Here is a 12,947-nt window from a genome sequence, read left to right as displayed (position 1 = left end):
CTGGTCCCGCGACAGGTGCCGCCGGGCGGGCGGGCGCAGTGCTGTGTCTGCGGGGCTGGGCTGCCGGTGCGGGAAGGGGCGGCCGCCTGCCCCCCAGGCTCTCCCCCCCGGGCTCTCCCCGCCCCTGGCGGGAGACCCCGCGCCCCCGCCGCGGACACCTGCCCCGGGTCCCCCTCGCGCTCCCAGGAGCCGCTCTCGCCCCGAGCGCGCCTCCACGCTCCCACTTCTCGCGAGATTTCCCCCACACGCTCCCCCCCCCCCACTCCCGCCCCCTCCAGCCCGGGGCCGGCGGCTCCGTTATGGCTGCGCTGCGGAGGCTCCTGTGGCCGCCGCCTCGGCTCCCGCCGGCGCCCTCCCCTCACCACCCGCTCCCCGGGCCGTGGGGGCGGCCGGTGGGCTCGGCCGCGGGCCCTCCCGGCCGGCCCGCGCCCTGCCGGGGGGAGGAGGAGGACGGGGCCGTGGCGGAGGCGGCGTGGCGGCGGCGGCGGCGCTGGGGGGAGCTGAGCTTCGCGGCGGCGGCCGGCGGGGGGCTGGTGGGCCTCGTGTGCTACCAGCTGTACGGGGACCCCCGGCCCGACCCGGCGCGGGCGGCGCCGGCCCCCGGGGGGCCCGGCCTGGAGCCGGAGGAGCCGCCCCGCGGCCGGGCGCTGCTGCCCATCCCGGTGGCCGCGGCCAAGGAGACGGTAGGTGCGCGTGCGCGGCGCCGCAGGTGACGTCCGCCCGCCAGGTGGGCCGGTGCGACCGGGCCTGGGCCCCGTGACCCCGCGACCCCGCGACCCCAGCCGGGGAGGGTGTTGCGTGTGAGCTCTGCAGAGACCTCCCGCCACTAGGACCGACCCCCTCCAGGCCGGGCAGCCCCGGGTTCCTGTTCATTCAGATGTCGCCAAGGCTTCCATGGTGCTGTCACTGATGGTTGGGAACCTTGAGGGTTGCTGCAGCCACAGCGTCTCAAGGGAAACCCCAAACCAGGACAAAACAAACAAAAATCAAGGTCACGGCAGGCAGAAAGCAGGGGGGTGGCCTGTGTGAGCGGAAGGAACTCGCTGGCTGGGCTGGGCTGGCCACAGCGAGTGGTCCAGGAGGTCCCAGGAGGTCCCCGGCAGTGCAGGGCTGCGAGGTCCGAAAAGACATCATTGTTTATCAGCTGCAAAGGACCAAATGCCCAAAACTGGAGCTTCGGTGTTTCAGGTCAGAAAGAAGGAAGATGTCACCAGGTTGGGGGAACACACACACACACACACACACACACACACACACACACACCTCTTCAAGAATCTAGCCCACCCATTCTGCCCCTTTCCCAAGATAGAATCTCTTAAATAGGGACAATAAGGGAGGAGATGGATGAATAGGACAGCAAAAGTGGGAACTAAATGAGGATAATGTTCACGTATCATTAGTACTTAATATAAGGTAAAGAGTAACAGGCAAGAATGAGAACAGGCACATGATGTTTTTGTTCCATCAGTATTCTTAACAGTCATGTAGCTGACTAGGAAAATCGCCTAGGAATATTTTCCCTGCAGGACTAGAGGAGTGTGAATAGATGGCAATACTTTAGAAAAGAGGCAGCTGTTTTTAATGAAATGTATAATCCCTTTATTCTTTGCACAGGATACACAGTGGTGATCTGACGCTGTAGGTGTGTCATTTCCTTTGGTGGAGATTGTTAATGCATTTAGAGCAAGGAATCTATTGTCCTTCTAGCAGGAGATCACAAGTTCTTAGCATAAAGTGTGTTAATTTAATTAATATTTAAAATACTAGAAAATACTTCAACCTACATCCTCCAAACCCCACACACATATACTGAGTGGCCAGAGTATTATGATCTTTAAACGCATAATAATCTCGCCACTCTGTGTGTGTGTGTGTGTGTGTGTGTGTGTGTGTGTGTATTTTAGAGGCCCGGTGCATGAATTCATGCATGGATGGGATCCGGCCAGCCTGGCCAGGGGGAGGGGACATGGGCGATTGGCCAGCCTGCCTGCTGGTCGAACTCCTGGTCAAGGGGACAATTTGCATATTAGCCTTTTATTATATAGAATATACACTGAGGGGCCAGATTATCTTGCATTCAGAGATAATAATCTTGCCACTCAATGTATGTAATACATTAAACTTGTGTTCTGATGGACAGAGACAGAACTTTTAATCAACCACAGTTGATCTGGGAACAGAATAGGAATGTAGGAAGCATCAAGTATTTTTTTTTTTCTTCTTTAAAAAAAAAAAAAAACTTTACTTTTAAAGTTGAGAGACAGGATCATGCAGTTTTAATTTAAAAGACCAAACTCAGAAAGCCAGGACTCTGAGTTCACGACTTACTGGTTGTATCGTTACTCAACTTCTCAAAGCCTGCAAAAGGAGGTTGACAGTGTCTTTCTCATACTGTTATGAGAGTTAAATGAGATAATACATTTTTAAAAAGAATGGTACCCCTAGCACTTAGTGAGCATTCAATCAATTTATTTTTTTTTACTTATTTATTTTATGACTCTATTTGCTTTTGTTACTATTGTTTATTGTTAATGAAAGTACCTATACATTGTTTTAGAAGTCAAATAATACTCAAGTCCTGTATCTTACCCTTCCCAAGTTTCTAATTGTACATTCTGATCATTATACCTTTGATATTTGACCTTTTTTCCTCCTCTGAAAACTTTTATAATCTTCTCTTTATCCTGGCGTTTAAAAGCTTCACAACAATGACCACTGGTATGGGCATTTTTTCATTTATTGTAAGAGGTACTTCAGGGCTCTTTCAGTATGGAAATTCATGTCTGAAAGTTCTGTATACTTCTTTAAAAATAGATTTTTATTGGTTTTCAGAGAAGAAGAGAGAAGGAGAGAAAGACATAGAAACATCAATGATGAGAGAGAACCACTGATTGGCTGCCTCCTGGGAGTTCCACACGGGATCCACCTTGCAACCTGGGCATATGGCCTGATCTGGAATCCAACCCTGACCTCCTGGTTTATAGGTTGATACTCAACCACTGAGCCATTCGGGCTGGGCCTGTGTATTTTCTTGTATTATTTCTTTGACAGTTTTCTCCATTTTCTGTTTTCTTTTTCTGAAACCTCTATTAATTCTCACAGATCCTAATCTAATTCTACTCTTTCTTTTGTTCCAACTACTTCATCTTTCTGTTGGTTTGCTTTTGTGGGAGACATCTTTATCTCCAGAGATAACTTTATCTTCTAGCCTGTCTAGTGAATGTTTTATCTCAGTTATCCAAATTTTTTAACTCAAAGAACTATCCTCTGTTCCCTGATGTTCATGTGTTACAGCGATCTATTTTGTTTTATGGCTGCTACGTGTCTCTTTTTACCGTAAGGATATGAATTATAGTTTTGTTTTTAAGTTGTCTTCTCCATGCATTGTGTTATCTCTTTTTTATGTTTTACTTAGTGCTATCACTATCATTTTGAGGTTTCCTCCACATGTCTGTGGTTGTTGCCTATCTATATTTGAGGCCACTCAGAAGCTCTTTTTACAGAAACATGGCTTTTTATTTGGTGACCTGGGCTTTTCATTAGAATGGCATCCACATCCCAGTATTTTATAGATATTTTTATCTGGTCTCATTGAGTTTCTCCGAAGAATGGGAGAGGTGGGAGGGGCAGGACCCTCGATGCACACACAGCACATTGCATGTATGTGTGAGAACATGTGTTGGGGAGTATCCCGTGATGTACTTGCATGTTGTTATCCTCTGTTTTCAGCCTCACAACTTTCTCTGCCAACACAGTTCCTTGTGTTCTGAAGGCCTTGTCCTTTCTGGGATCTGTACTCCAAATTAGCTTACTTCTGTTTGGTGTCCTCCTCCGTGGTACCCAGGTTGTGCCTCTGCTCCTCTGGTCAATTACCTTTCCCCCATCTCTTCAAGTTTATAAAAAAATTAATGAATTCTCTTGAGTGTTTTGGTCTCCAGTCCTTTTCTCTGTCCTAGTTTCTGTATGTTTATACCTTTTACAAATATTTTATTGTGATTTTAATGTGGTTTTGGGAGGAAGAGGTTGAAAGAAACTCATAAGGTCAGTCTGCCATTTTTTTCAGAAGTATTTTAAACCTGTGTTGCCACTTCATTTATTATGCTTATTTGATTTTCCTGAATTGATAGAAATGTTTCCTTTTGATGTTTAAAACTATAGCAAGAGCCCTTGATTTATAAAGCCTCTTTTAATTAAGCGGTATATTATATTGAACATAGCCTAGCATATAAATTACCCTGTGTGTGTTATGAGACTAATTTAACGGATGACCATGTGCAGCAGTAACCTACAGACATACCATTCTATTACCATAGCCTTGAAGGTTTTTAAAGACATTGCCTCTGACCTTCCAGAAGGCCTTCCCCAACTCTACCATATACTCTAAGATGATGACTTTTTGCAGTTATTTATTAATTGTCTGTCTTTTCTGCTTGTCTTAGCCCTTTAAGGAGAGGTCTGGTGTTGGTCTCAACCACCTTTATATTATCACTGGAGACCCGGTGCTTGTAATTCGTGCACAGGGGAAGGGGTCCTCTCAGCCCAGCCTGCACCCTATCCAGTCACTGCCCCTGCCGCCTGGTCGCCCCCCACAGGCCTCTGTTCAGTCGTTTGGTCGTTTGGTCGTCCCTCACTAAATCCCCTGCCGGCCTGGTCGCCCCACGCAGGCCTCTGTTCAGTCGTTTGGTCGTTTGGTCGTCCCTCACTAAATCCCCTCCCAGCCTGGTCGCCCCACACAGCCTGTTCGGCAGTTTCAGTCATGATGGTTGCTTAGGCTTTTAAATGTATAGATTGCCTGGTATGGAGCATAGCCCTGATAGATAGGCAATAAATGTTTATCAAATGAATAAGCTTATATCAAACACTTGTATGGGGTATGCACATTGAAAAGACACAATCACAGTCTGTGAGAATTAATAGTTTAATATCTTGTTCAGCTATAGCAGTTATTTATAGCATTGGAATTCGGAAGACTTCAGTTAAGGTCAAAATTCCAGGCTTTGGGAAACCAAATCACATGACACTATATTTATTTTAATTGTGCACGTTTATCTTGCCAAAATTTTTTCAGTAAACATGGCCTTGAACATTATTAATATTATAAAGAGATATTGACAAGATTTTGTTTAGAACCTTTTAGTTTTAGCCTTAAAGTATTATTTTTGTTAATGGGGGGAAAAAAGTTTTATTCTATAATTGCCTTTTTGTTTCAGATCCAGAATTACTTTACTAAATTGCTTAACATACTTTAATCCAATGTTTTACTTATTATACAGAACACATTATCTATTTTATGATTTGCTAATCTTAAGAAGCTCTAAGCAACTTATTTTTATTTTCAAGTAAAAAAGGTAACAGTATTTGTATCTTTCTCATTTATTTCTATAATAATTTCCAGTAATTATTCATTTTTTAAGTTTCTTTCACTTTATCTCTTTTTCAGCCTCTTTTTAAGGCAGCACATTTTGAGACAGGGTTATGCTTCTTCTTTCCAGAATATCAAAGAATTTGACAGATGTTTAAAATGCAAACACTACAGAGTGAGGGAAGTCACATAGAGGTGAAATTGAAAATAGGTTAATTCTGTGTAGAATAACATTGGGTACTAAATTAGGCAATCACCTCTTTTGGTTTTCTGAATCACTTTGTGACAAATAAATCTTCCAGATGCTACCTGCATTCCTTCTAGTGGCCTGACCATGGTGTAAATTCACATATAACAATTTGAGTGTAGTTTTGGTTTTTTCTAAGTGAATCACAGAATAAAATTTGAATGAATTTGGAAATAGTATTCCTCCTCTGGCTACACAAAACCTGGAGTTATAGAACTCCATGCACCTGTTGTCTGGGTTGCAGTGAGCGATAGTTACAGCATTTTATGGATTTCCTTTTATTTAGATTCACATAGGGAATTAGGAAATCAATTGTCATGACCTTGAATTTAAATTTTAAAAAGTTTATCATCTGTAATTCTCTTCCAAGACTTAGAAATTCTCCAGAAATGCATATTAGTCAGTTTGAATGAAAGTATATAACAGGTGTTTCCCCTTGGTCTATGTAATTTTCACATTCAAAATAAATAAAAACACTGAATTGTATTTTGAATTGGAATTCGGGTAATACTTTTGGGGTTATTGTAATTTCCTACTTGATTCTCACAAACCTGGGTTGGGGATTGAACCTGCAACTGAGGCACGTGCTCTTTACTGGGATTCCTTGACCCTTTGTGGGCCACTGCTCTAACCACTGCACAAACTGACCAGGGTACTATCACATCTTTTAATTTACTTCTGTTTTGTATTTTCATGATTAAATAGGAGTTTTAAATGATAAAATGAATTTTTAGCTTACTCATGAAATGTAGTTTTTCAATGAATATTTTTACATGCTGTTCTAATTATTATGTTATTCCTTTTTTTTGAGATGTATAACCCTTAGTAATATGATATGATTAGTACTTTCCCCCATAATATAATATTTAACTTACGTAGGCAATATACCAACTTATAGTACAGATTTTATTCTTTCATGTAAACTTGATAGGCAAGTTTAAACTGTAAAATATTAGTTCTAACTGATCTTCTGTAATTGTGCCAAACACTGAGAATTTGAGTAACTTTATTTTGTGTAGTGTAAATACTCCTGTGTTGAAGAAAAGTGAAACAAGTTCTATTTATGGCTATTTATCTAGCCTTAAAGAAAATGCCTAGTCACATGTGTACTAAGCAGAAATTTTAAAATATATTGCTTTTTTACCTTACTCCTTTATTCTCTCAATTGTTGATAGATTATATATGTTAATAGATTATATAGTAAAATGTGGAAGTTTGGTGCATTGTCAGTCAATTGACTAGCCTAGGACATTTGTTTGCTCATTAAAGAATTGTCTTTTCCAAATTAGGAAAGTAGAATCCAAGTTTCCTGCTTTTTTCTCCATTCACTAAATTGTCTTTTAACTATTTTAATACTCAACTCCACCTCCAAAATTTAGGCATAGAAAGTGTATATAAAAGAATTTAAAATAATTCCATTTTTTTCTGCCTCTGATAAGGATACTATCTATCCAATTGATACTATAAATATTGACTAGGTGAAATATTTGGATCATCCCTTTCCCTGTAAGTAATATAGGATTATTCAAACTGCTTACAATAATTCAAAAGTGAATATTCCTAACAGGCTTACATCATGTCAGAAAGGCTGTCATAGGTTAGACCCAGTTTAAGCTAGTTCCAGCCCATTAGTTCTGTACTTCTTCCAACCTCTTTAAAGTTATTCTTACAAATCTAAAGATTTATAATTCTCCATCCTATACAATAAGAGAGAAATATGCTAATTATCCGTTACACTCTGAGGTGTAACAACTGACTCCTTAACGACCAGATCAAGGATCTGCAGGAAGGTGGGGCAGTGAACTAAAGCAGGCAGCAGAGAGCTACAGGAGGGGTTAGGGCAGCATAAGCAAGTGGGAGGCTGAGAGCTACGGGAGGGGGCAGGGCAGCAAGCTATGAGGGAGGGGGGGGGACAGAGGAGCTACAGGAGGGCAGGGCAGTGGGCGGGGAGCTACAGGAGCCACCTACTGGTGCACAGATTCAAGCACAGGGCTACTAGTATTCATATAAGTACATTCACTCATTGTCCCAAGAAGATTAAGAAAGGTTTTTTGAATACCTGCATGTGGTGATGAAACAATAATTGGGGTTAAGTTTTAAAAGGAACATTGGTTCTTCCTCCCTCTTGTTTCGTTGAAGGTAAATGGAGCATATACATCCCCACATGCTTTTACAGCTCTGGTGATCATTAAAAGGCATCTCACAGGACTGAAAAGAACAACCCACATGTTTTCACATGTGATCTCATATTTAATTTACCCTCCTGGGCAGTAGATCAATAGTTATGTGCTGAGAAACTGCTTTTCAATACCGTTGTGGAGTATGTAAAACCATGGAAAAATCAATTTATCAATTTCTTTTTCCTGTCTCAAGAGACTCTCTGTGTGTACTATTGCTTATGGCAACAACAATCTCCACCTTTTATTTATGTTCTCTAAGCTTGGGACATTGAAAATGAATAGTGAGGCCTGGGGTGGGGAGTGGGAGTGAGGTGGGAGAGGTCAGTGGGGGGGGGGGGGTTGGAATGGGGACATATGTAATACTTCAAACAATAAAGATTTAATTTTTTAAAAAGAAAGGTTTTGAGATATTATTGTATTACCACAGGATCAATGATGGAATCATAAGGACAGTAATAGGCAGCTTGTGGTCTAGCATTTACAGTGAAAGCAAATCAGTGTGACTCGAACTTTCACCCACCTTTGTTGTCTCATGACTTCCTCCAGACTGTTTCCAGTACAAGTAAATGGGTCACAGGAGGATTTTATATCCTCCTAGTACAGAATGTAGTGTTAGTAACCTTTCTGTCCAGCACTGTGCAGATGTGCTAAAACACACATGCCTTTCATGTCCTCTGGTCTGTCAGCCCTGGTGAGTGCCTAATCATCATGAAAGTCAGGGAAGAGTTCTGATTTGAGTATTTTATAACACAGACTTAGTCAAAGTCAAGACATCTATTTGGGGGCAACCAGGCTGGCAGGCAGAGGCAGTTAGGGGTGATCAGGCAGGCAGCTAGGTGAGCAGTTAAGAGCCAGCGATCCCAGATTGCGAGAGGAATGTCCAACTTCCAGTTTAGGCCTGATCCCTGTGGCAGTCAGACATCCCCTGGCATTGGACATCAAACAGCAGTCAGAGGTCCTCCAAGGGGAGAGGGTGCAGGCTGGGCTGAGGGAGCCTTCCCTCTGTGCACAAATTTTGTGCACTGAGCCTCTAGTCCTTTATAATAAAAGAGCAATATGCTAACTATCTGTTACACCCTGATGTGTAATGAGCAGGTCATGGATCTACAGGAGGGTGGGGCAGTGAACTACAAGTGGGCAGCAGAGACCTACAGGAGGGGGAAGGGCAACAAGCTATGGGGGCGGCAAAGGGGGCTGGGGGAGCTACAGGAGGGGGGCGGCAGGCGGAGAGCTACAGGAGGGTAGCAGCGACCTACTGGCACATGGATACATGTGCAGGGCTACTAGTATCTAATAAAATGCAAAGAAATCTCGGATTGGAAGAAAATAACTTACATTCTATAGCTCTTGCAAGTAATAAATATCCAGAATATATCATGATGATCTACAAATCAATAAGAAAAAAAAAGACAGTATAACAGAAAAATGAGCAAAGGGTCTATGATAGGCAATTCAAGAGGAATATATTAAAAACAGTAAACATGAAGAGATGTTCAACATCACTAATTATAGGGAAATATGATAACCAGAGTAAAACCCCATTTGTTATTAATTAAATTGGTAAAATTAAAAAATGTTGGCATTGATGTAGAACAACACAAATTCTCATTACTCTGGTGGTAGGGGTGTAAATCTTTGGGGAAATAACTTGACAGTGTGTGTTAAATTAAATTACTTCTCAACTCCAAAATTCTACCTAGGTATTATATACTCTGAGAAATTGAACTGTGTGCATAAAGACAAATGTTTAACAATCCTTTTTCATGTCCCTGATGCCCCCGTTTCTCATCCCACAAAAGCTATTCCGAAGTATTGTGTTCCGCTGTATCTGCAGCACATGCCACCTTGCCCTGTCTCTGGTAAATGACCTTTATTTTGGATTTGATAGTGAATTTATAATATGTAAAACCTAGATGAGATCTTCAAATAAGTAATTATAGATTAAAATAAGAGAGGTTCATAGGACACTGTGAGTGAGGGGAGCCACCATGGGCACTGTGTGGATGAGAAGTACCAGCAAAAGTATTGGGAAGGAACTTCCGGGGAAGTAGGACAAAAATCAGGAGTTCTCCCCTCTATCCCTCCACTAAAACTGTCAAGTTATAGATGAGTTATCAACAGTGTCAGATGCTGTAAGATGTAAACTGAGTATTGACCTTTACATTTAGAAACAAGGAAGTCATCAATGACCTTCACAAACAGTTTTAGTGGAGCGACAGAGGGGAGAACCAGCTGAAGTAGAGGATATCAGAGAAGGAAATGTAGGCAGTTCTCTCCAGTAGCCTTGCTGTACAGAGCAGGAGAGAACTGGTGTGAAGAACCCTATAGTTCAAGCTACTATTATAGTACTGTGGACACTTAACATCATAAGTGATCGTTCTTTCCCCCACCTTCATCCCTCTATTTTACAACTTTCTTTTTCTATTTAATCTCAGTCAGGGAAATACTATTGGCTGGTCTTCAGCTGTGTGTATTTCCACATAGATACATTTACTAAGCATCAAAACATTTCACCCAGAGTAATTTGGGATTTTCCCACACTGGGAATTTGATGTTTAACCTTTCGACCACCCAACAAGCAAAAAAAAAAAAAAGTGACTACTTTTATCTTCTTAGAAGCTTTCAAATAAGCCTGAAGCCATTAGAGAAAGCACGTGTAATACTTCCATGAAAATTTTTTACCTGGAGCAAAAAATAGATGTGCATTGAGTCTCATATACATCTCACAAGATTTTTGCCCAGAAAATTTAAATAAAAATCCAAATTTAAAAGGTATGTGCTTTGTACTGTTTCATAAAATGTTGGTACAGTTGCCAATATTAAGGCATAAAATTTTAAACTTCTTACATATAATCAAGTAAACTTTCTAATCATGCATTTTAAAACATTAATACTGACTTAATTTAATATAAAACATACTTTTTAAAAAGAAAGTAGTAAGGATGAATAATCTAAACAGTTTTGGTTAATACAAATGGTTTTTATTTCTCCCTTTTCCATTCTTCATTTTCATGTCTGTTTCTTGACTGCTAAGAGATAATGCATTATACAGTGTTTAGATAATTGATATAATTGTCTCAGGTTACCTCTTTGGGATATTATCAGCTTGTAGGCATCAGTTTCTCTAATTGTCAAGCAGTAAATCCTTTATCTGGCATTTAATCTTGCCTCCCTGAGAAAAGCAGACTTGACCACAGAGTAAATTTTCAAATTGCTGACCTGGGTAACACGACACTGCGCCTTGGCAGTGAACCTGTGCTTTCTGTTATTCTTAGGAGGAATGATGATATACTCTGTTGCCGGAAGGCCCTGGTTTCACTACCTTCAGAAGTAACATCTAAGTACAAGTTACAAAGATCTGAGTTTGGAAATTCCAGATAATATAATTGCCTTGACACATATTTTTATTTCCTTTGGAAAGATGAGATAATTTTTAAATGTAATCTTTATAATTTCTACCACTTCTTAAGCCATGCTCTTATGTCAGCATATCCACCAAGTACCTGAAAATGATCCTTACTCACTTTTACGAATAAATTGTGTGTGTTAGTTTATAGGTGTGTTTGAAATTTTTATATCCATGAAATTCTCCATTTTTATAAGTAGGGAAACTGAGGTTAAAGAATTAGAATGTAGTTCACAGTTTCTCAGTATAACAAAAAAGATAGAGCTTTCTGGAGCTAGAAAGAAGATTCCTTAAACATTTGTTTAGCACACTTGAAAAGAATGTTAGTAAGTACCATAAAATAATTTTCTAGAACGTGTAAAATATAATTTCCTAGAAGGAATAAAATAAAAAGACAAATTTAAATTCTCTTTTACCTCTAGATTTCTCTGATTTTTTCTGTTGTGTTTTCTTGTTCTAGAAGTGAAAAGAATTGATATGCCAACTCTGAAACCCATGCTTGTATAGTTCTTAGTAGCAGTTTTGCGAGATCTTTTTAATATGAAAAATTCAATTTCCTCAATGAAATTTGCCATATATAAAAATATTGCAGTAGTACTTAAACTTAGGATGTCTATATTTTCCTTTTCTGTGAAAATAGCACCATAAAAATGCTAACATATCTAGTTGGAATATGCCCACATGAAGCCAAGAAATCATAATTGTATTAATTTAATAAGGTAATATTTGTTGAAATCATACTTATAGTCTCATTTTTTAAAAGTTTGATGATACTTTATTTTCAGAGTGAATTTTACTTTATTAATGAAAGAAATGAACTTGTTAGAATTTAAACTTAAGTTTATACTGTAGTATGTAAATTTTGGATAATTTTATATATTATTTGTTTCTTAAATTTTAAGAATTTTTAGTTCTTTTATTTGGATATTTTGGGTATAGCATTCTGTCAACCGAATTTAGGAATAACTGTTTTATAATCATATGTCAAAATTTTAAACGTCATCATCTTTTTATCTATAGACAGTTCAATTCAGTTTTTGTAAACTAAACTTTTGGACAGGAATTACTGTTCAGCCTCCCATAGATACTGTGGATAGGTTTGTGAGATGGAGCACAAAACATCTGTTTACCCTCAACTTCTCTCAATATTCAAGGATGGAGGACCAGAACGAATGTTTTCTTAATCTCACTGATTTTGTTTAGCGAAAAGGTCAGCGTTATCGAAGCATTTTGCCAAATTTGGAAAAGCAAATCTGGGAGAGTGCAAGTGCAAACATTGCATTTCAAGTGAATAGTGGCTGTGTTTGAGACTTTGGGGAGAAATACAGTATGCAGAGGAGAAAATGTGTGGCAGTGTCAATCTAAGGTGAATCAGAGTATTTTAGTACTTCCTAAAAAATTGATGAAGGTCATTTAGAAGTCTTACCTCCCAAGAGGTTATAGATGTGGTTTGTTTGGAACTGTATCTCTCCAATTCTTTGTTAAACATACTATATATAATTCTAATGTTTTTTTCCCTACTCTTTATATTTCATAAGTCCTTGATGTTGTCACCAAAAGTTCCTGTGACAGAAACGGCAAGCTGTTGACCATAATCTCTTCTCTTACCCCATAATCGTTAGAGCTGTGGATGGCGGGTTCGTTATCCATTATCCTTTGCACTTAAGTGACTAAATTCTCTTTGACCACTTCTAGGCCTGGCCTATAAAGGCTTCTCACATGAACTTCTTACCTGCTGGCCCCGCCCCACGT

General features: G+C 40.3%; 1 protein-coding gene across 2 annotated transcripts in view; it reads left to right on the top strand.

The window, feature by feature from the left end:
• Positions 1-268: 268 nt before the first annotated feature.
• The window catches only part of MICU3 (mitochondrial calcium uptake family member 3), a 62,661-nt gene continuing 49,982 nt past the window's right edge, over positions 269-12,947 (top strand). Inside the window, exon 1 of one of the 2 annotated variants that reach the window (XM_084879241.1) lies at positions 269-683. In XM_084879241.1, the coding sequence (XP_084735367.1) occupies positions 300-683 (384 nt within the window). In that variant the 5' untranslated portion in view covers positions 269-299. The remainder of the gene's footprint in view (positions 684-12,947) is intronic. The other variant, XM_084879242.1, reaches the window with a different exon arrangement.

Source organism: Pipistrellus hanaki (genome assembly GCF_964339955.1).
Source record: "Pipistrellus hanaki genome assembly, chromosome: 3".
Classification (NCBI taxonomy): Eukaryota; Metazoa; Chordata; class Mammalia; order Chiroptera; family Vespertilionidae; genus Pipistrellus; species Pipistrellus hanaki.
This window is presented reverse-complemented; position numbering and strand designations above follow the sequence as displayed.